Consider the following 24,798-nt stretch of genomic DNA (forward strand, 5'->3'; position numbering starts at 1 on the left):
GGCAAGATCTTGTGCTGGATTTAACAAGCAGCCTCCTCGCGTACAACATCACCAACACCCAGTCTGCCCTATCTTTAATCTGGCTGGTTGGGGAACACTCCTGAGTTGCCTTTACTGACTGTATTCAATGTAAAGATTTGCTATACTTTTACTCTAAACACAGCTACTGAGCATGTGCAAAAGCAGCTAGGAGACATCAAACCCAGCACAACTCGAAGGTGGTCCCTTACATCCCACCCAGGGGGAGACGGTGGTGTCACGGTAATGACACCAGGCTAGCAATCCCAAACCCCAGGCTCATGTTCTGGGGATATGAGTTTGAGTCTCACCAAGGCAGGTGATGAGATTTGAATTCAACAATGAGACTGAATGAAAAGATAGCCCAATGGTGACCATGTAGCCACTGTTTATTGTCATTAAAAAAAACCCACCTGGTTAACTAACGTCCTTTGGGAATCTGCCATCCTTACCTGATCTAGCCTACACGTGACTCCAGACTCACTGCAATGTGAGTGACTCTTCATGCGGGAGGGACAACAAACATTGGTCTATTCAGTGACACCCTCATTCCATGAGGAGCACTTTTTAAAACTTCTGTCGACATGATCTTATTAAACGTAAACACCCTGTACAAGACCACAAAAAGTCTGAGTATTTTATCCAGTTCTTTTGTCTGTTACTAAACTACAGCATTCAGATCACTTCACACTTGGGCAGCACGGTGGCACAGTGGTTAGCACTGCTGCCTCACAACACCAGAGACCTGGGTTCAATTCCTACCTCAGGCAACTGTCTGTTTGGAAGTTGCACATTCTCCCAGTGTCTGTGTGGGTTTCCTCCCACAGTCCAAAAATGTACAGGTTAGGTAAATTGGCCATAGCCTGGATGGTAAAATGTAGGGGAATGGGTTTGGGTGGATTGCTCTTTGGAGGGTCAGTGTGGATTTGTTAGGCTGAAGGGCCTGTTTCCACATTGTAAGTAATCTAATCTAAACTACAACTTTCATTGTTCAGAGCCATGGGAGTAAAACACAGTATTGGGATGGGCAATGGGAAGGCTTGTCACAGTGACTGTCCTAACCTCACATTGGTTTACATGTGTAAATGGGTGTGAAGTGCACACCATTCAATGATAATTAAATAAGCCCAGCAAGGGCTATCTTTGAGGAAGTGACCAAACAGGTGGATGGTAAAGTGGTCGATGTGGTGTATATGGATTTCAGTGAGGTGTTTGATAAGGTTACCCATGGTAGGCTATTGCACAAAATATGGAGGCATGGGATGGAGGGTGATTTAGTGGTTTGAATCAGAAATTGGCTGAAAGAAGATACAGGGTCATGGTTGATGGGAAATGTTATTCCTGGAGTTCAGTTACTAGTGATGTACTGCAAGGATCTGTTTTGAGTCCACTACTGTTCGTCATTTTTATAAATGACTTGGATGAGGGCATAGAAGGATGGGTTATTAAATTTGCAGATGACACCAAGGGCGGTGGACAGTGCGGAAGGATGTTGTAGGTTACAAAGGGACATAGATAAGCTGTAGGACTGGGCTGAGAGGTGGCAAACGGTGTTTAATGCAGAAAAGTGTGAGGTGATTCAGTTTGGAAGGAGTAACAGGAATAAAGAGTACTGGGCTAATGGTAATATTCTTGGCAGCGTTGATGAGCAGAGAGATCTTGGTCTCCATGTACATAGATCATGGACACTGCCTGCAACAACAGGAGACTTGTCAACTTTAAGGGCATTTAAATGGTCATTGGACAGGCATATGGATGAGAATGGAAAAGTGTAGGTAAGATGAACTTCAGATTGGTTCCACAGTTTGGTGCAACATCAAGGATCGAAGGGCCTGTATTGCGCTGTAATGTTCTAAGTTCAAAGTTTACTCGTCAGTCTAGTCTGTTCCCTGATCTGAGCTCTGAGTCATAGAGATGTACAGCATGGAAACAGACCCTTCAGTCCAACCTGTTCATGCCAACCAGATATCCCAACCCAATCTAGTCCCGCCTGACAGCACCTGGCTCATATCCCTCCAAACCCTTCCTATTCATACACCCATCCAAATGCCTTTTAAATGTTGCAATTGTACCAGCCTTCACCACTTCCTCTGGCAGCTCATTCCATACACGTACCACTCTCTGTGTGACAAAGTTGCCCCTTAGGTCTCTTTTATATCTTTTCCCTCTCACCCTAAACCTATGCCCTCTAGTTCTGGTCTCCCTGACCCCAGGTAAAAGACTTTGCCTATTTACCCTATCCATGCCCATCATAATTTTGTAAACCTCTATAAGGTCACCCCCTCAGCCTCCGACCCTTCAGGGACAACAGCCCCAGCCTGTTCAGCCTCTCCCTGTAGCTCAAATCCTCCAACTCCGGCAACATCCTTGTAAATCTTTTCTGAACCCTTTCAAGTTTCACAACATCTTTCCAATAAGAAGGAGACCAGAATTGTATGCAATATTCCAACAGTGGCCTAACCAATGTCCTGTATAGCCGCAACATGACCTCCCAACTCCTGTACTCAATACTCTGACCAATAAAGGAAAGCATACCAAACGCCTTCTTCACTATCCTAGCTACCTGCAAGTCCACTTTCAAGGAGCTATGAACCTGCACTCCAAGGTCTCTTTGTTCAGCAACACTCCCTGGGACCTTACCATGATGTGTATAAGTCCTGCTAAGGTTTGCTTTCCTAAAGTGCAGCACCTCGCATTTATCTGAATTAAACTCCATCGGCCACTTCTAAGCCCACTGGCCCATCTGGTCCAGATCCTGTTGTAATCTGAGGTAACCCACTACACCTCCAATTTTGGTGTCATCTGCAAACTTACTAAATATATCTCTTATGCTCACATCCAAATCATTTATGTAAATGACTGGAATACTCATATAGAAATTGATTTTCTGACCATTGTTACTGAAATAACCCCACAGAGGCCGGTATGCCATCACCAAGTCACCCTATGCACTCTTTCTGCATAGTACATGACACAGACCCAGCTAGCTCAGAGCCGGCTCCTAGTGTGAGGAGAACTCCTGACACTCCTGCTTATTTTTTGTTTTTTTTTCTTTTTTTTTCTTTATCTTTTTCCGAGTGGCCAGTGATAAGCAGTGCCCTTCTCATCAAAGGACAATGCTGTGTGATCAAACAGTGAAGGGGGAACACTCCTGCTTATATCTGTCAGCCAGGGCTCCCTGATTGGACCAGATTAACCACCCCAAATAGGGAACTCATACTATGGATGTCCATCTGGCTGATCTCATTACAATCACTGCAGACACACTGATGTTTTTGGGGTCATCCTGTGATCAATTTGACAACTACAATTCCTCCATTACAACAGTGGCCACACTTCAAAAATAGTTGGTAACCATCTCACTACATCCTGAAGGCGTGAAAGACACTTTGTGATTGCAAGTTTTTTTATGTGTTTGTAGCCTCTGTTGGAGAAGGTCCTGAAGGAATTAATGTTCATGTTACATTGACTCCAGCCATGCTCCTACTGTCATCCACAGGCTGTGATTGGAGACAAGAATGTTCTACCCTATGTTTTGAAGGATGAAGATGTATCCATACTAACTCAGAGTCAAAGAGTCTCTACAGTGTGGAGGGAGGCCATTCGGCCTATTAAGTCTGCACTGACATGCTGGTCAGCGTCCCACTCAGACCCCACCATATCCCTATAATTACCGTGACTAATTCACCTAACCCTGGACATTAGAAAGCAATTTAGCATGGGCAACCCACCTAACCAGCACATCTTTGGACTGTGGGAGGAAACTCATACCAACACAGGGAGAATGTACAAATTCCACACAGATAATTACCAGAGACTGGAATTAAACCTGATGTCCCAGGCACTGGGAGGTAGTGGTGCTAACCACTGTGCCACCATGCCACCCCAACTCCCTAAGGTCCTGGTAATTGTATCTAAACAAATTTAGTTAGATTTGCTGCTGTCACACAATAAATCTTCTTGCTCTTCAAGAAAAGTGTCTCTCCTACTTATCTACTGCTAATCAGGGGCAGCACAGTGGTGGTGGTGGTGGTGGTGGTTAGGGGGGTGGTGGTGGGGCATGGTGGCTCAGTGATTAGCACTGTTGCCTCACAGTGCCAGGGGCCTGGGTTCAATTCCAGTCTCGAGTGACTGTGTAGAATTTGCACATTCTCCCCGTGTCTGCGTGGGTTTCCTCTGAGTGCTCTGGTTTCCTACCACAATCCAAAGATGTGCAGGTCAGGTGAATTGGCTGTATGAAATTGCCTGTAGTGTTCAGGCATGTGTAGGTTAGGTGCATCGGTCAGATGTAAATAGAAGACAATAGGGTAGGGGAATGGGTCTGGGTGGGTTACTCTTTGGAAGGTCGGTGTGGGCTTGTTGAGTTGAACGGCCTGTTTCCACACTGTAGGGATTCTACAATTCTACCTCTTAAGCCCAACACAGCAACGTGAATTACCTTTAACAGCCTTTCTCCAGTAACACATACTGGGAGAGATGATAAATACCATTCTGATTACTTATTTCAGGAGTGGTGGACCATTCCAGTATTCAATCTCACATGGATCTACAGTACATAATCTGGCTTGATTTTCCAGGAGATACCTGTGGGCCTGATTAATCTCGGTGGGTTAGCCTCTAACATTGCAGGGGGACAGTGAGGTTTGCAGATGCTTGAGATCAGAGTTGAGAGTGTGTTGCTGGAAAAGTACAGCAGGTCAGGCAACATCCGAGGAGCAGGAAAATCGACAGGCTCCTGATGAGGGGCTCCAGCCCGAAACGTTGATTCTCCTTTCCTCGGATGCTGCCTGACCCTGCTGTGCTTTTCCAGCAAAACACTCTGAACCCTGACATTGCAGGCTCAGGCAGAGGGCCCGCAGCTTGGGAGGGCAGAGCCCCACCACAAATGGCTGCTTCTCAGGGAGTCAAGGAGCAACTTAAAATGGAGTGGACTTCAGCATGGTTCCACAACATGAATTAAATGAAGTGAGCAATGCCAAAAGGTCCCTTGGAGCAGTAGGAAAACCCCCTGGAGGGATGCATATGGGTTGCATTGGTGACATTCCTTAAGCTCAGTCACATTATGGGGCATGATCCCTGATAGCCATGCAGTCAGCCAGCAGGAGGCAGACTCTGAGAGCTGCCTAACTCTACAATGAACACAAAGAGACACTAGCAGAAGCTTCTCATTAGGTTCTCAATTGATGCCGATTGGCTCCATGCTGCTTTCAGCTGAATGGCCACTGCCATTGCTCACTCATCTCCAACCAGATTTCCTGGATACAGAGCATGGCCCACCCTCCAAATTTGCCCTTGCTTCAAACCATCTTTATCTATCAGGAGGATTCCATATATGGTTTTGGTGCCAAATCTCATACCCTCCGATGGTTGACTCCTGTCGGTATAGTCATGCCAACTCATTACCCAGTAACAGCAATTGCTAACGATAAAGGTGTATATGAAACTATTTTGTTTGCATGATCTAGTATGGCAGAGGAAAACCACTTTGTGCTCTTGTAGTTAACATGATTCATTTATTGAATGTTAGTTACAGGTTACAATGATATGATAGACATTATGACAGATAAGGCTCAGCTGAGCAGCACAGTTGAGTCTGATCCTGTACTTAGCTGGTGTTGATGACCCCGAGTGTGCATTTTCTATGGGGAATTGCTGGAGAAAGACCAGGAAAGAATTTCCCTCTTCCCTTCCAGCCAATTACAGCCTTTACATCACTCAGGGCTAAAAACAACTAAATTGGTTAGGACACGATTGCAATACTGTGCAATTCTGATCTCCCTGCTATAGGAAATATATTGTGAAATTTCAAAGTGTTCAGAAAAGATTTACAAGGATGTTGCTGGGTTTGAAAGGTCTGAGCAATAGGGAGAGGCTGAACAGGCTGGGGCCGTTTTCCCTGGAGTGTTGGAGGCTGAGGGGTGACCTTACAAGCATGAGGGGCATGATAGGGTGAATAGATAAGGTATTGTCCCCAGGGTGGGGAGTCCAAAACTAGAGGGCATAGGTTTAAGGAGAGGGAGGAAGGATTTAAAAGAGACCTAAGGGGCGACTTTTTCACGCAGAGGGTGGCACATGTATGGAATGAGCTGCCAGAGGAAGTGGTGGAGACTGGTACAATTGCAACATTTAAAAGGCATCTGGATGGGTATATGAACAGGAAGGTGTTAGAGGGACACGGAATAAATTCTGGCAAGTGAAACTAGATTAATTTAGGATATCTGGTCGGCATGAACGAGTTGGACTGAAGGGTCTGTTTCCATGCTGTACATCTTTATGACTCTATAAATGAGGAGAAAGTGAGGTCTGCAGATGCTGGAATATCAGAGCTGAAAATGTGTTGCTGGAAAAGCGCAGCAGGTCAGGCAGCATCCAAGGAACAGGAAATTCGACGTTTCGGGCATAAGCCCTTCATCAGGTCTCCTGATGAAGGGCTTATGCCCGAAATGTCGAATTTCCTGTTCCTTGGATGCTGCCTGACCTGCTGCGCTTTTCCAGCAACACATTTTCGACTCTATAAATGACCCTAGACCTGACACCTCAGCTGGGAACTACTGATCTGTACACCTTCCCACTAAAATATCAGAGCTGCTTGAGCAGGAACAGTCCTAAACATAAACGACTGAGAGGCAATAGTAGCAATAAGTAGCAATACCTCTGCAAGTATATCTTTGAGGCTCTGCTGTTGATTCAAATGAATTTTAAGAAAAGATCTGTCATCGTATAGAGATTGTCATATCCACTTTATGTCAAACATCTCCTTATAGCCAATGAAGTACTTTTCAAATGTGACCAATGTTGGCTGCCAACTCAAGCACAGCAAGCTCCCATCAATGTGATAAATAAAATGACCAGGTCACTGCTGGTGTTTGGTGAGGGGTAATCATTGACCAGGAGACAGGGAGAGACCATCACTGCTTTTCTCTGAAGTGTGAGATCTATCTGGGGAGCTGGACTTCAATTTATCATTTCATCTGAAGGTCGATACCTCAAACAGAGTGACACACTCTGGCACACTCATGATAGGGCTAAGGCATTGCAGGTCTCTGGAGTGAGACTTGAAGCCAAGCGAAGGAGAAGTCAGCAACTGAGGCAACACTACATCAAAGCTAGGAACAAACCCACTCAAATTTTATCTTTCATCAGAATATGAAAAATAGCTAAGAAGAAATAATCCCAGTCCTGGGCAAGCCTTGTTTCAAATACAGGTTGTTCTGCAATAACACTCATTATGTTAATGTGAATTCACTGTACGCAATAGATGAATTAGGGAAATGTTTCTATAGCATAAACTTTTAAAGAGTGTATTGGTTATAGTGCAATTCGAGCCCCATTAGTTTAAATGGTGCTGCTATCATGTGATTTTCTGATAACATAGGTTTGCCTGGGAATGGAACTGCCGCATTAAAGCAGAACTGACTGTAATCTAAATTGAGTCTATTTCCCGAACACTCCTCCCACCCCCAGTGTTACTGATAGTCTAAGCATAGCCTCAGACAAGGCCTCAATGTTACCTCCAGGTTGGAGAGATTCATATTGAGTTCCTGTAGTCGTGCTGTCCGCCAGTCATCAGCTGTGCTCATGATGTAGTTGTCGGTCAGAGCATCCCAGATCCTGGAATAACAAGAGTTATTGTTAGCTGTCAGCTGCACACAGACCCTCACTACGACCCAACACACGCTTGGAGGACAAGTGCCTTTTGTGATTGTGCACAGGAGCAGCATTGGGGGAACAAGCTTCTAGGCAACAACTTATGCCTTTAGTCGGATTAACTCCTTAATCAACAGAAGAGTTTCTCCACTCTCTGCCTGCCCAGGTGCTACCCAGGTCTCAGAGGTGAAACAGACATAGAGAGAAGTAGGGCACTAACAGCCTAGAGACAACCCTAGCAGTTGGGCAAAGTCTAGTCTTCTGGCTCTGAGTCAGGGGCATCGTGGTAAAGTTATTGGACGGGGAAATCCAGAGAGCCAAGCTAATGTTCTGAAGTCATGGGTTCAAGAGGGCAGCTGATGGAACTTCAAATTTAAATGAATGTAAGGCTAGTCTCAGTCTCAACTCTTCACAGATTGTTGTAAAAACCCATAAGGATCACTCTTGCCATTTAGAGAAGGAAATGTGCTGGTCCGGCCTATATGTAACTCCAGTCCACAGTCATGTGTTTGACTGTTACTGATCCTCTGAAATACCACAGCAAACCACTCAGTTCAAGGGCTGTGAAGGATCAACTGGGCCAGTGGTACCCATATACTGTGTGTTTTGGACCTCAATGGCCTCTGCATCTCACCTACTCAATATCATTTCATCACGATTCTGGATTGACCAAGTGATTATAATTAATGCAGTTATCCATCAGGTTATGCAGATTTGTAGGGGTTATTTGACAAGTTATGCAGATTTGTCAGGGTCTAATATGATGGGTTATGCAGATTTGTAGGGGTCGAATGTGATGACTGGCATGAGTAGAGAAGTGCTTCTCTTCATTAAATTTCAGCTCGTCAAATTCCACCAACTCTGTGTCATGTAGGTCAATGCTCACTTCCCAACCAGCAATGCTGAAGTGGTCACTTTAGGATAATCATCTGTCAGCCTGATTTATTGGAAAACGTGGAGAATGGTCCTTCAGAAAGTGAGGCAATCTTCTTCAGCCCTGCCATCTGAGTTCTTCTTGCTGCTGCAGGGTGCAGCTCTAACAACAACCACCAAAGATCAGAAACAGTGTTTATTAGTCCTGACAGCTTGGTTGTACCTTTTTCCCACTGAATCCAAGAGTGCTATAAATCTGCTCCCTGCTCCACCATGATGTTATACAGTGACAGGAAGCCAGAGAAATGGAGGATAATTTGGCAGAAACTGGACATTGACAATGACCACTAGGACGATGCTGCAGAAATCCTCGAACACACTGGTCTAGTTTTCACCCATTCCACAGCAGACCTGCAAATGTCTTGAAAACTGTATATGTATGGCTGGGGATTTTCTGTCAATTCTCAGTCAGATCATGCAGGGTATTCCATACAGACTCAGTGGTTGCGATACACATGCCTGTTGAGACATCCTCTACAAACATTCTATCTAGTCTAAATCTAACAGATTGTAAAACTGTAGAAGGTACTTTGTAATCTTTCCCTCCAGCATCAGTTGCCTTCTTTTCCTCAGCCAACACTTTTGGTCCATATTTTATGCTACGCGTCACCAAATTGTACCTCTTCAGAGTCGTAGATTTATAGAGATGTACAACAGAGAAATGGACCCTTCGGTCCAACTCATCCATGTCGACCAGATATGCTACATCAATTTCGTCTATGACTCTATGACTCTAGTCCCATTTGCCAGCACAAGGCCTATATCTCTCTAAATCCTTCCTATTCATATACCCAGGCAGATGTTTTTTAAATGTTGTAATTGTACCAGCCTCTACCACTTCCTCTGGCAGCTCATTCCATTCATGCACCACCCTCTGCATGAAAATGTTGCCCCTTAGGTCTCTTGCTGAAAATGTGTTGCTGGTTAAAGCACAGCAGGTTAGGCAGCATCCAAGGAACAGGAAATTTGACGTTTCAGGCCAGAGCCCTTCATCAGGAAATGATGAAGGGCTCTGGCCTGAAACGTCGAATTTCCTGTTCCTTGGATGCTGCCTAACCTGCTGTGCTTTAACCAGCAACACATTTTCAGCTCTGATTTTCAGCATCTGCAGACCTCACTTTTTACCCTTCGGTCTCTTATAAATCTTTCTACTCTTACCTTAAATCTATGCCCTCTAGGTTTGGACTTGCCAACCCTGGGAAAAAGATCTTGGCCATTCATGCTATCTATTACCCTCATGATTTTATAAACCTCTATATGGTCACCCCTCAACCTCTGACGCTCCAGGAAAAATAGCCCCAGCCTATTCAGCCTCAAAGCCTCCGATCACGGCAACATTCTTTTCTGCACCCTTTCAAGTTTAACAGCATCTTTCCTATAGCATGGAGAGCAGAATTGAATGCAGTAATCCAAAATTGACCTAACCAATGTCCTCCACAGCTGCAACATGACAACTCAAACTCAGTGCACTGACCAATAAAGGTAACCATACCAAACATCTTCTTCCCCATCCTGCCCATCTATGATTCCGCTTTCAAGAAACTTGACACTCAATGTCTCTGCTGAGTGCAGCTGGCATTTTGCGACTTTTTAAAATGACAAATACATCCCGGTTACCGCTGTCACGGGGATATAAAATATGGGCTTTTGTTCTTACCATCCCATCAGCTAATTTAGTATATGGGACTTGTATAGATTAGATTACTTACAGTGTGGAAACAGGCCCTTCGGCCCAACAAGTCCACACCGACCCGCTGAAGCGCAACCCACCCATACCCCTACATTTACCCCTTACCTAACACTACGGGCAATTTAGCGTGGCCAATTCACCTGACCCGCACATCTTTGGACTGTGGGAGGAAACCGGAGCACCCGGAGGAAACCCACGCAGACACGGGGAGAACGTGCAAACTCCACACAGTCAGTCGCCTGAGTCGGGAATTGAACCCGGGTCTCAGGCGCTGTGAGGCAGCAGTGCTGACCACTGCGCCACCGTGCCGCCCATAGACAAACAATTTTTAAAAAGTAATAAACCCCTGTCTTAAACTGATCTCACCTGACCTACATAAGTTGGCCAATTCTCATGAAACCGATGTGAATTAAACAAAAGACAGCATTGATAGCTGAGGGGTGACCTTATAGAGGTTTATAAAATCATGAGGGACATGGAGAGAGTGAACAGCCAAGCTCTTCTCCCCAGGGTAGGGGACTCCAAAACTAGAAGGCATAGGTTTAAAGTGAGAGAAGGCGGCTTTACAAGGGACCTAAGGGGCAACATTTTCATGCAGAGGGTGACGCGTGTATGGAATGAGCTGCCAGAGGAAGTGGTGGAGGCTGGTACAATTGCAACATTTAAAAGGCATGTGTATTTGTACATGATTAGGGAGGGATATGGGCTAAATGCTAGCAAATGAAACCAGATTAATTTAGGATAGGATACCTGGCCGATATGGATGAGTTGGACCTAAGGGTCTGTTTGCATGCTCTACATACTTATGACTCTACGACTCTATATTTTAAATGGAGAGATGCATAGCCTCATGCTAAAAAGAATGTAAATCTTTGTGACTGACCAAAAACATAGAAGAAGGCAACTAATTTATCCCTCTCACTCAAAACATCTTGATTATCAATATAACAAATATGCAGGTAGCCTTTTCTATCCATAACTAATACTTAGAAAATGCTGAGCAAATCGAACACCAGCTACGGGAACAATGAACCATCTGTTTCTATTTCTGCCTTCCGCAATGATTGAAGTGGAGAAAAAATATTTCTCTTGCCATTGAGAATTTTTTTTTCCCCAACTGCTTGCCAAAGTCCCTGTTCATTATAATCTCAGAGTCTGACCTTGGCGCTAGGACACCAGCTGCAGATGCAGCAACACCTTGAAACAGACCCGAGGCATCTTCAACTCAGCAGCATAAAAAGTCATTATATTTCACTGCATGCCTCCCTCATCAAGATAGATTCCTGTTCTTGTCCGCAAAGATGATAAAGCTGTCCCTTTGAAAACAAATCATTAGTCTGCCTAGCGAGGCACAATGATTGACTCATTTCAGGTCTAGTTGGTACAACTCTGAATTCATTGTTGAGAGCAAACCTCCATCAGAAAATCCTGTCAATCTGTCACATTAATCTTAACAATGGCTTCTCCCCCTTGATTCGTCAAATATCTAAAGTCTAATTCCAGTTTATTTTAAATCATCGAGTCACAACCTTTATTTGTCAATTATGAAATAAATCATCTGTGAGTGTTGGTGTTACCTTCCAGCTCACTGACCTGATTTCTGAATTAATTATCATGCTGGAAAGCACTGTAGTACATCTCTGATTGCTGCACAGAGGTTCTTACAGTAAGTATCCTGATTTAGTCCCTAGGGTGTCTAGTTTGAGCTCTTAGATCCCTTGGGAGAACTGTAATATCTTATCTGAGTTCAGCAGGACGCGGTAAGTAGTATGTGTTCATCAGCCTCTGACTCATTCCCCTGTGCCAGTCATGGAGATTCACGTTGCATTTTCCATTATAATTGAATCCACGACTATCAACTTGTTATTTCTTGGGAATAAAGGTAAAAAATACTGGAAATGCTCAGAAAGTCAGACCGCGACTGCAGAGAGACATAAACCAAGGCAACATTCCCATTCATTGTTCTGGCAGGATTTCAGGGCAAGAATGGAATCATAGAATCCCTACTGTGTGGAAGCAGGCCTTTCCACTCGTCGAGTGTGTATCGACCCTCTAAAGAGCACTCAGACCCAATCCCTTACCCTATTCCTGTAACCCTGCAATTCCTATGGCTAATCCACCTCGCCTGCAAATCCCTGGAAACTATGGGTAATTCAGCACGGCCAATCCACCTAACTTGCACATGTTTGGACTGTGGGAGGAACCGGAACACCAGGAAGAAACTCAGGCAGTCACAGGGAGAATGTGCAATCTCCACACAGACAGTTACTATAGGTAAATATGATTTCCCAGATCTTTTCCAACATCCCCACTCTGGAGCTGGCCTGGAGGATATGCATGGCTGATCCAATGGAAATCCACCGGCACAGGTTGCAACACAGGAAGGATGGTATTTAGGAAATTATGAGGGAGGTTGGAAGTGGTGTCGGTGGGTTTGCACAGGGTTAGAAAATGGCTGTGACAGCTAAGGGTGAAGTGGAGTGCTGGAAGGTTACAGAGGACCAAAGGACAGCACAGAAGTGTGTGACCACCCATAATACCTTGTGGTATTTGTCATCTCCATGTATAAAGGTCATTTGAATAAATCTTTTCCAACAGCCCTCCTCTGTCTTTGCTTTGCTTTGAGTCTATCTAGTAATTACTGGTAGAGGATGCACCACTGTTGAGTATCTACAGAACAGGCGCTGTTCTTAGAAGCCATATAAAAAAGCATTGAAAGAGACCATTCAGCCCATCACACCTGCCCTTGCTCAATAAATTATTGTTATTGCTTCAGAACAATAAGCACAACTACATTTGGTCAGGTCTAATTATTAGGATCGGACAGAGATGGTACAGACACATCAACTCAATCTGAAAACTAGAGAGCACATCAATACAGTGCGGGGGGGGGGGGGCGTGTCAGTGATTACCGTTGGGGGGTGGAGTGTCAGTTATTACAGTGGGGGGGTTTCAGTGATTACAGTGGAGGAGGTATCTGTGATTACAGTAGGGTGTGTGTCAGTGATTACAGCGAGGGGGGAGTGTCAGTGATTACAGTGAGGGGTGTGTGTCAGTGATTACAGCGATGGGGGGCAGTGTCAGAGATTACAGTGGGGGGAGGTGTTTGTGATTACAGTGTGGGGGTTGTCAGTGATTACTTTGAGGGGGGAGTGTCAATGATTACTGTGGGGGGAGAGGGAGTGTCAGTGATTACAGTGGGGGGGCAGTGTCAGTGATTACAGTGGGGGGGGAGAGGGAGTGTCAGTGATTATAGTGGGGGGGGGGCAGTGTCAGTGATTACAGTGGGGGATTCTGGATTAGAGTGGTGCTGGAAGAGCACAGCAGTCCAGGCAGCATCCGAGGAGCAGTAAAACTGACATTTCGGGCAAAAGGCCTTCATCAGGAATAAAGGCAGAGAGCCTGAAGGGTGGAGAGATAAATGAGAGGAGAGTGGGGGTGGGGAGAAAGTAGCATAGAGTACAATAGGTGAGTGGGGGAAGGGATGAAGGTGATAGGTCGGGGTGGGGGGAAGGTGGAGTGGATAGGTGGAAAAGAAGATAGACAGGTAGGACAAGTCATGGGGACAGTGCTGAGCTGGAGTAATTACAGTGGGGGGTCAGTGTCAGTGATTACAGTGGGGGGGAATGGCAGTGATTACAGTGGGGGGGGTGTCAATGATTACAGTAGGGGGAGGTGTCAGTGATTACAGTGGGGGGGGGTGTCCGTGATTACAGTAGAGGGTGGGCAGTGTCAGTGATTACAGTGGGTGGGGCAGTGTCTGTGGTTACAGTAGGGGGGGGTGGAAGAGTGTCAGTGATTACAGTGGGGGGTGGGGGGGGGGGGAGTGCCAGTGATTACAGTGGGGCGCGAGGGGCAGTGTCATTGATTACAGTGGGGGGGAGTGTCAGTGATTACAGTGGGGGGGTATCTGTGATTACAGTGGGGAAGGACTGTCATTGATGACAGTGGGGGGGTATCTGTGTCAGTGATTACAGTGGAGGGGGAGTGTCAGTAATTACAGTGGGGCGGGGGTGTCAGTGATTACAGTGGGGGGGACGAGTGTCAGTGATTACAGTGGGCAGGGCAGTGTCCGTGATTACAGTGGCGGGGGGGGGGGGGGGGAGCAATGTCAAAGATTACAGTTGGGGAAGTATTGTCAGTGATTACTATGGGGGCAGTATCTGTGATTACAGTGGGGGGAGTTTCAGTGATTACAGTGGGGGGGGGAGTGTCAGTGATTACAGTGTTACAGTGGGGGGAATGTCAGTGATTACAGTGGGGAGGTGTCTGTGATTACAGTGAGGGCGAGTGTCAGTGATTACAGTGGGGCAGGGGCCAGTGTCAGTGATTACAGTGGGGCGGGAGTGTCAGTGATTACAGTGGGACGGGAGTGTCAGTGATTACAGTGGGGGGGAGCAGTGTCAGTGATTACAATGGGGGCAGTGACAGTGATTACAGTGGGGCGCAATGTTCGTGATTACAGTGGAGGTGGAGTGTCAGTGATTACACTCGTCGTGTCATTGATTACAGTGGGGGGGTATCTGTGTCAGTGATTACAGTGTGGGGGAGTGTCAGTGATTGCAGGGGGGCAATGTCAGTGAATACAGAGGGGCAGGGGGCAGTGTTAGTGATTACAGTGGGGCAGGGGGCAGTGTCAGTGATTACAGTGGGGCAGGGGGCAGTGTTAGTGATTACAGTGGGGCAGGGGGCAGTGTCAGTTATTACTGTGGGCAGGGCAGTGTCTGTGATGACAGTGGGGAGAGTTTCAGTGATTCCAATGGGGAGAATGTCAGTGATTACAGTGGGGGTAGTGTCAGTGATTACAGTGGGGCAGGGGACTGTGTCAGTGATTACAGTGGGGCGGGGGTGTCAGTGATTACAGTGGAGGGGAGGAGTGTCAGTGATTACAGTGAGGGGGAGTGTCCATGAATACAGTGGGTGGGGGGGCAGTGTCAGTGACTACAGTGGGGCAGGGGGCAGTGTCAGTGATTACAGTGGGGCGGGGGTGTCAGTGATTACAGTGGGGGGAGGGAGGAGTGTCAGTGATTACAGTGGGCAGGGCAGTGTTCGTGATTACAGTGGTGGGGGCGGGTGTCAAAGATTACAGTTGGGGGGTAGTGTCAGTGATTACTGTGGGGGCAGTGTCTGTGTTACAGTGGGGGGAATGTCAGTGATTACAGTGGGGAGGTGTCTGTGATTACAGTAGGGCGCAATGTTCGTGATTACAGTGGGGGTGGAGTGTCAGTGATTACACTCGTGGTGTCATTGATTACAGTGGAGGGGTATCTGTGTCAGTGATTAGAGTGTAGGGGAGTGTCAGTGATTACAGTGGGGGGGGGGGAGCAGTGTCAGTGATTACAGTGGGGCGCAATGTTCGTGATTACAGTGGGGGTGGAGTGTCAGTGATTACACACGTCGTGTCATTGATTACAGTGGGGGGGTATCTGTGTCAGTGATTACAGTGTGGGGGAGAGTCAGTGATTGCAGGGGGCAATGTCAGTGAATACAGAGGGGCGGGGGGCAGTGTCAGTGATTACTGTGGGGGCAGTGTCTGTGATTATAGTGGGGGGAGGTGTCAGTGATTACAGTGGGGGGGCAGTGTCTGTGAATACAGTGGGCGGGGGGGCAGTGTCAGTGATTACTGTGGGGCGGGGGACAGTGTCAGTGCTTACAGTGGGGCGGGAGTGTCAGTGATTACAGTGGGGGGAGCAGTGTCAGTGATTACAGTGGGGGGTGTGCCAGTGATTACAGTGGGGCAGGGGGCAGTGTTAGTGATTACAGTGGGGCAGGGGCCAGTGTCAGTGATTACTGTGGGCAGGGCAGTGTCTGTGATTACAGTGGGGGGGTGTCAAAGATTACAGTTGGGGGATAGTGTCAGTGATTACTGTGGGGGCAGTGTCTGTGATGACAGTGGGGAGAGTTTCAGTGATTACAATGGGGAGAATGTCAGTGATTACAGTGGGGGTAGTGTCAGTGATTACAGTGGGGCAGGGGACAGTGTCAGTGATTACAGTGGGGGTAGCGTCAGTGATTACAGTGGGGCAGGAGACAGTGTCAGTGATTACAGTGGGGCGGGGGTGTCAGTGATTACAGTGGGGGGGAGGAGTGTCAGTGATTACAGTGAGGGGGAGTGTCCATGAATTCAGTGGGTGGGGGGGGGCAATGTCAGTGATTACAGTGGGGGGAGGGAGGAGTGTCAGTGATTACAGTGGGCAGGGCAGTGTTCGTGATTACAGTGGGGAGGCCGGTGTCAAAGATTACAGTTGGGGGGTAGTGTCAGTGATTACTGTGGGGGCAGTGTCTGTGATTACAGTGGGGGGAATGTCAGTGATTACAGTGGGGGGAATGTCAGTGATTACAGTGGGTGGAGTGTCAGTGATTACAGTGGGGAAAATGTCAGTGATTACAGTGGGGAGGTGTCTGTGATTACAGTGGGTGGAGTGTCAGTGATTACAGTGGGTGGAGGTGTCAGGGATTACAGTGGGGGGGGGGCAGTGTCCGTGAATACAGTGGGTGGGAAGGGAAAGAGTGTCAATGATTACAGTGTGGGGTCATGCCAGTGATTATAGTGGTGCAGGGGGAAGTGTCAGTGAATAGAGTGGGGCAGGGGACAGTGTCAGTGATTACAGTGGGGCGGGAGTGTCAGTGATTACAGTGGGGGAAGTGTCATTGATTACAGTGTGGGGGAGTGTCAGTGATTACAGTGGGGGAATGTCAGTGATTACAGTGGGAAGTACTGTCATTGATGACAGTGGGGGGGTATCTGTGTCAGTGATTACAGTGGAGGGGGAGTGTCAGTAATTACAGTGGGGCAGGTGGCAGTGTCAGTGATTACAGTGGGGGGGAGGAGTGTCAGTGATTACAGTGGGCAGGGCAGTGTCCGTGATTACAGTGGCGGGGGTGGGGGGGGTGGGGCAGTGTCAAAGATTACACTTGGGGAAGTATTGTCAGTGATTACTATGGGGGCAGTATCTGTGATTACAGTGGGAGGAGTTTCAGTGATTACAGTGGGGGGGTGAGTGTCAGTGATTACAGTGTTACAGTGGGGGGAATGTCAGTGACTACAGTGGGGAGGTGTATGTGATTACAGTGAGAGGGAGTGTCAGTGATTACAGTGGGGCTGGGGTCAGTGTCACTGATTACAGTGGGGCAGGGGGCAGTGTCAGTGATTACAGTGGGGCTGGGGTCAGTGTCACTGATTACAGTGGGGCAGGTGGCAGTGTCAGTGATTACAGTGGGGTGGGGGCAGTGTCAGTGACTACTGTGGGGGCAGTGTCTGTGATTACAGTGTGGGGGAGTGTCAGTGATTACAGTGGGGCAGTGTCAGTGATTACAGTGGGGCAGGGGCCAGTGTCAGTGATTACAGTGGGGCGGGAGTGTCAGTGATTACAGTGGGGGCGGGAGCAGTGTCAGTGATTATAGTGGGGCGCAATGTTCGTGATTACAGTAGGGGTGGAGTGTCAGTGATTACACTCGTATGTCATTGATTACAGTGGGGGGGTATCTGTGTCAGTGATTACAGTGTGGGGGAAAGTCATTGATTACAGGGGGGCAATGTCAGTGAATACAGAGGGGCGGGGGGCAGTGTCAGTGAATACAGTGGGGCAGGGGGCAGTGTCAGTGATTACAGTGGGGCAGGGGGCAGTGTCAGTGATTACACTGGAGGGGGCAGAGTCAGTGATTACAGTGGGGGAAGGTGTCAGTGATTACAGTGGGGCAGGGGGTAGTGTCAGTGATTACAGTGGGGCAGGGGTCAGTGTCAGTGATTACAGTGGGCGGGGGGGCAGTGTCAGTAATTACTGTGGGGAGGGCCAGTGTCACTGATTACAGTGGGGGGTGTGGCAGTGATTACAATGGGGTGGGGAGTGTCAGTGATTACAGTGGGGGGAGTATCAGTGATTACAGTGGGGAGGTGTCTGTGATTACAGTGGGGGAGGAGTGTCATTGATTACAGTGGGGGGTATCAGTGTCAGTGATTACAGTGGGGCAGGGGGCAGTGTCAGTGATTACAGTGGGGCAGGGGCCAGTGTCAGTGATTACAGTGGGGCAGGAGTGTCAGTGATTACAGTGGGGCGCAATGTTCGTGATTACAGTAGGGGTGGAGTGTCAGTGATTACACTCGTATGTCATTGATTACAGTGGGGGGTATCTTTGTCAGTGATTACAGTGTGGGGGAAAGTCATTGATTGCAGGGGGGCAATGTCAGTGAATACAGTGGGGCGGGGGCAGTGTCAGTGAATACAGTGGGGCAGGGGGCAGTGTCAGTGATTACAGTGGGGCAGGGGGCAGTGTCAGTGATTACACTGGAGGGGGCAGTGTCAGTGATTACAGTGGGCGGGGGGGCAGTGTCAGTAATTACTGTGGGGAGGGCCAGTGTCACTGATTACAGTGGGGGGTGTGGCAGTGATTACAATGGGGTGGGGAGTGGCAGTGATTACAGTGGGGAGGTGTCTGTGATTACAGTGGGGGAGGAGTGTCATTGATTACAATGGGGGGTATCAGTGTCAGTGATTACAGTGGGGCAGGGGGCAGTGTCAGTGATTACAGTGGGGGGGTGTCAAAGATTACAGTTGGGGGGTAGTGTCAGTGATTACTGTGGGGGCAGTGTTTGCGATGACAGTGGGGGCAGTGTCAGTGATTACAGTGGGGCGCAATGTTCGTGATTACAGTGGGGGTGGAGTGTCAGTGATTACACTCGTCGTGTCATTGATTACAGTGGGGGGTATCTGTGTCAGTGATTACAGTGTGGGGGAGTGTCAGTGATTACAGGGGGGCAATGTCAGTGAATACAGAGGGGCGGGGGGCAGTGTCAGTGACTACTGTGGGGGCAGTGTCTGTGATTACAGTGGGGGGAGGTGTCAGTGATTACAGTGGGGGGGGCAGTGTCCGTGAATACAGTGGGTGGGGGGGGGCAGTATCAGTGAGTACTGTGGGGCGGGGGCAGTGTCAGTGCTTACAGTGGGGCGGGAGTGTCAGTGATTACAGTGGGGGGGTGTGCCAGTGATTACAGTGGGGCAGGGGGCAGTGTTAGTGATTACAGTGGGGCAGGGGGCAGTGTCATTGATTACTGTGGGCAGGGCAATGTCTGTGATTACAGTGGGGGGTGTGTGAAAGATTACAGTTGGGGGATAGTGTCAGTGATTACTGTGGGGGCAATGTCTGTGATGACAGTGGGGAGAGTTTCAGTGATTACAGTGGGGAGAATGTCAGTGATTACAGTGGGGGTAGTGTCAGTGATTACAGTGGGGTAGGGGGCAGTGTCAGTGATTACAGTGGGGCGGGGGTGTCAGTGATTACAGTGGGGGGGAGGAGTATCAGTGATTACAGTGAGGGGGAGTGTCCATGAATACAGTGGGTGGGGGGGGCAGTGTCAGTGATTACAGTGGGGCAGGGGGCAGTGTCAGTGATTACAGTGGGGCGGGGGGGTCAGTGATTACAGTGGGGGGAGGTAGGAGTGTCTGTGATTACACTCGTATGTCATTGATTACAGTGGGGGGGTATCTGTGTCAGTGATTACAGTGTGGGGGAAAGTCATTGATTACAGGGGGGCAATGTCTGTGAATACAGTGGGGGTGGGAAGAGTGTCAGTGATTACAGTGGGGATGTGTGCCAGTGATTACAGCCAGGGGAGTGTCAGTGATTACAGTGGGGGAAATGTCAGTGATTACAGTGGGGGGAATGTCAATGATTACAGTGGGGAGGTGTCAGTGATTACAGTGGGGAGGGGTATCAGTGTCAGTGATTACAGTGAGAGGGAGTGTCAGTGATTACAGTGGGGCTGGGGTCAGTGTCACTGATTACAGTGGGGCAGGTGGCAGTGTCAGTGATTACAGTGGGGTGGGAGCAGTGTCAGTGATTACTGTGAGGGCAGTGTCTGTGATTACAGTGAGGGGGCAGTGCCCGTGAATACAGTGGGTGAGGGGGCAGTGTCAGTGTTTACAGTGGGGCAGGCAGCAGTGTCAGTGATTACAGTGGGAGGGAGGAGTGTCAGTGATTACAGTGGGGGGGAGGAGTGTCAGTGATTACAGTGGGGCGCAGTGTTCGTGATTACAGTGGGGGTGGAGTGTCAGTGATTACACTCGTGGTGTCATTGATTACAGTGGGGGGTATCTGTGTCAGTGATTACAGTGTGGGGGAGTGTCAGTGATTACAGTGGGGCGGGGGCAGTATCAGTGATTACAGTGGGGCAGAGGGCAGTGTCAGTGATTACAGTGGAGGGGGCAGTGTCAGTGATTACAGTGGGGCGGGGGCAGTATCAGTGATTACAGTGGGGCAGAGGGCAGTGTCAGTGATTACAGTGGAGGGGGCAGTGTCAGTGATTACAGTGGGGCAGAGGGCAGTGTCAGTGATTACAGTGGAGGGGGCAGTGTCAGTGATTACAGTGGGGGAAGGTGTCAGTGATTACAGTGGGCGGGGGGCAGTGTCAGTGATTACACTGGAGGGGGCAGTGTCAGTGATTACAGTGGGCGGGGGGCAGTGTCAGTAATTACTGTGGGGAGGGCCAGTGTCACTGATTACAGTGGGGGGTGTGGCAGTGATTACAATGGGGTGGGGAGTGCCAGTGATTACAATGGGGGGAGTATCAGTGATTACAGTGGGGAGGTGTCTGTGATTACAGTGGGGGAGGAGTGTTATTGATTACAGTGGGGGGTATCTTTGTCAGTGATTACAGTGGGGCAGGGGGCAGTGTCAGTGATTACAGTGGGGGGGTGGAGTGTCAGTGATTACAGTGGGCAGGGCAATTTCAGTGATTACAGTGGGGGGGGTGTCAAAGATTACAGTTGGGGGTAGTGTCAATGATTACTGTGGGGGCAGTGTCTGTGATGACAGTGGGGAGAGTTTCAGTGATTACAATGGGGGGAATGTCAGTGATTACAGTGGGGGTAGTGTCAGTGATTACAGTGGGGCAGGGGGCAGTGTCAGTGATTACAGTGGGGGCGGGGGTGTCAGTGATTACAGTGGGGGGGAGGAGTGTCAGTGATTACAGTGGGAGGGCAGTGTCCATGAATACAGTGGGTGGGGGGGCAGTGTCAGTGATTACAGTGGGGCAGGGGGCAGTGTCAGTGATTACAGTGGGACGGGGGTGTCAGTGATTACAGTGGGTGGGGGAGGAGTGTCAGTGATTACAGTGGGCAGGGCAGTGTCCGTGATTACAGTGGGGGGGCGGGTGCCAAAGATTACAGTTGAGGGGGTAGTGTCAGTGATTACTGTGGGGGCAGTGTCTGTGATTACAGTGGGGGGAGTTTCAGTGATTACAGTGGAGCAAGTGTCAGTGATTACAGTGGGGGGAATGTCAGTGATTACAGTGGGGGGATTGTCAGTGATTACAGTGTGGAGGTGTCTGTGATTATAGTGGGGGGAATGTCAGTGATTACAGTGGGACTGGGGAGCAGTGTCAGTGATTATTGTGGGGGCAGTGTCTGTGATTACAGTGGGTGGAGGTGTCAGTGATTACAGTGGGGGGGGGGGCAGTGTCCGTGAATACAGTGGGTGGGAGGGGAAAGAGTGTCCGTGATTACAGTGGGGGAGTGTCAGTGATTATAGTGGGGCAGGGGGCAGTGTCAGTGATTACAGTGGGGGAAGGTGTCAGTGATTACAGTGGAGGGGGCAGTGTCCGTGATTACTGTGGGGAGGGCCAGCGTCACTGATTACTGTGGGGAGGGCCAGTGTGAGTGATTACAGTGGGGTGGGCCAGTGTCTGTGATTACAGTGGGGGGTGTGGCAGTGATTACAGTGGGGAAGCATCTGTGATTACAGTGGGGGAGGAGTGTCATTGATTACAGTGGGGGGTATCAGTGTCAGTGTTTACAGTGGCAGGGGCAGTGACTGTGATTACATTAGGGCAGGGGGCAGTGTCAGTGATTACAGTGGGCAGGGCAGTGTCCGTGATTACAGTGGGGGTGTGTGTCAAAGATTACAGTTGGGGGGGTAGTGTCAGTGATTACTGTGGGGGCAGTGTCTGTGATGACAGTGTTACAGTGGGGAGGTGTCTGTGATTACAGTGGGGGCAGTGTCAGTGATTACAGTGGGGAGGTGTCTGTGATTACAGTGGGGGCAGTGTCAGTGATTACAGTGGGGAGGTGTCAGTGATTACAGTGGGGGGGTAACAGTGTCAGTGATTACAGTGAGGGGGTGTGTCAGTGATTACAGTGGGGGGAGGTGTCAGTGATTACAGTGGGTGGAGATGTCAGTGATTACAGTGGGGGGGGGGGCAGTGTCCATGAATACAGTGGTTGGGAGGGGAAAGAGTGTCAGTGATTACAGTGGGGGTGCGTGCCAGTGATTATAGTGGGGCGGGGGGGCAGTGTCAGTGATTACAGTGGGGCGGGAGGCAGTGTCAGTGATTACAGTGGGGCGGGAGTGTCAGTGATTACAGTGGGGCGGGTGCAGTGTCAGTGATTACAGTGGGGCGCAGTGTTCATGATTACAGTGGGGGTGGAGTGTCAGTGATTACACTCGTGGTGTCCGTGATTACAGTGGGGAGGTGTCTGTGATTATAGTGGGGGGAATGTCAGTGATTACAGTGGGACTGGGGAGCAGTGTCAGTGATTATAGTGGGGGGAATGTCAGTGATTACAGTGGGGAGGTGTCTGTGATTATAGTGGGGGGAGTGTCAGTGATTACAGTGGGGGGAATGTCAGTGATTACAATGGGAGGGGGAGTGTCAGCGATTACAGTGGGGGGGCAGTGATTACAGTGAGGGGAGGCAGTGATTACAGTGTGGGTGGCAGTGTTACTGATTACAGTGGGGGGCAGTGTCGGTGATTACAGTGGGGGGGGCAGTGTCAGTGATTACAGTGTGGGTGGCTTCTCAGTGATTACAGTGGGGAGAGTGTCAGTGATTATAGTGTGGGGTGGGCAGTCTCTGTGAGCTCAGGGTGGGGACAATCAGTGATCATGGAACGTGTCGGGGATTATTTGAGTCAAGTTTCAGGGTGGCCTCTGATTACAAGTGTGCTGTTGAGCCGGGCTACAGTGAATTATATTATTGGACGGGGGCTAAATTGATGTTAGCCTGTTGGATGAGGGCAAACACTCCTGCACCTCCTGGTACAAATGCAATGTTGTAAATAAATTGGCGTGCTGGGGCAGAGCATTCTCTCCTCTTTCTCATTGCCATATTTCCTCATGTCCAAAAAACCAAAACACTTGGGGTTGGAAATAAAATCCTTAATCAAATGTGGATTCCTTCAAAAAAATCAGAGATTCCCCAGAGTGGATTGGTTTCTCGTTCCCTGGCCTCCACTAGAAACAGACTGCATGTTGCAGTGTGGGCACGTGTTTCTGAATTTTAATAACTTAATCTCCCACTCAAATGATTTCCATCTGTTTGGAGTTGAAATGATCCAAGCAGTCCAGATAAATGAATTATCATCAGAATTGGAAAAATGTTAACAAATGGGGAGGTGGCAGCCTAATGATATTATCCAGGGACCCAGCTAATGTCTGGGAACCTGGGATTGAATCCGCCCAAGGCACAGCAAAATGTGAAAATCTGGAATTAAGGGCCTAATGGTAAAAATGAATCTTTTATTGATTGTTGGAAAAACCCATCACTTTAGAGAGGAAATTAGATTAGATTAGATTACTTACAGTGTGGAAACAGGCCCTTCGGCCCAACAAGTCCACACCGACCCGCCGAAGCGCAACCCACCCATACCCCTACATTTACCCCTTACCTAACACTATGGGAAATTTAGCATGGCCAATTCACCTGACCCGCACATCTTTGGACTGTGGGAGGAAACCGGAGCACCCGGAGGAAACCCACGCAGACACGGGGAGAATGTGCAAACTCCACACAGTCAGTCGCCTGAATCGGGAATTGAACCCGGGTCTCAGGCGCTGTGAGGCAGCAGTGCTAACCACTGTGCCACCGTGCCGCCCACAAATCTGCTGTCCATACCTGGTCTGGCTGACATGAGATTCCAGACTCACAGCAATGTGGCTGATACTTAACTGCACCCTGGGCAATTAAGCATGGGTAATAAATGCTGACCTACCAGCAACGCCATATCCCATGAATGAATGAAAGATATAGCAGGCTTCAAGGCAGTACAGATCGTGCCTCTCAAAGTGGGGGGTCCAGTCTGACAAGGTGAAACTTTGGGGTCCTGAGTGATGAAACAGCATGGAGCTCTGACAGAGTTATAACAGCTGTGTTCCCTCTCAGACTGGCCCCTCTCTCACAGCTCCTCGTCCTACACTCCCACAGTTCTCATTTAGAGAATCCTGACAAGTTAAATCTCAAGATAGGGTCACAGTGGGAACACGTTTGGGATTGCCCATTCTTAATTGCCCCTGTATGGGTGGCTAGCCCAGAGGATGGTTAAGAGTTGACTACTTTGCTGTGGGTGGAGATGTACGTGTAGGACAGGACAGGACAGGACAGGCAATGGCAGTAGACTTTCTCCTGGTTTTCTGCATTGCAAAAATAAGGTCTCTGTGTTATCGGAATCGACCCAGTCTAATTCTACTGCACTAGAAGCTGCAGCCAAGGTTGAGCCAACTACGAGCTGAATTAAGCA

The 24,798-nt window shown here is 48.6% G+C and overlaps 1 protein-coding gene across 1 annotated transcript in view; it reads right to left on the bottom strand.

Moving 5' to 3' along the window:
- fez1 (fasciculation and elongation protein zeta 1 (zygin I)) overlaps window positions 1-24,798 on the bottom strand; it is a 94,479-nt gene that overhangs the window by 54,778 nt on the left and 14,903 nt on the right. The window contains exon 2 of the mRNA XM_060846862.1: window positions 7,530-7,629. Within this exon, the coding sequence (XP_060702845.1) occupies window positions 7,530-7,629 (100 nt within the window). The remainder of the gene's footprint in view (window positions 1-7,529; window positions 7,630-24,798) is intronic.

This window comes from Hemiscyllium ocellatum, chromosome 29, assembly GCF_020745735.1.
Source record: "Hemiscyllium ocellatum isolate sHemOce1 chromosome 29, sHemOce1.pat.X.cur, whole genome shotgun sequence".
NCBI lineage: Eukaryota > Metazoa > Chordata > Chondrichthyes > Orectolobiformes > Hemiscylliidae > Hemiscyllium > Hemiscyllium ocellatum.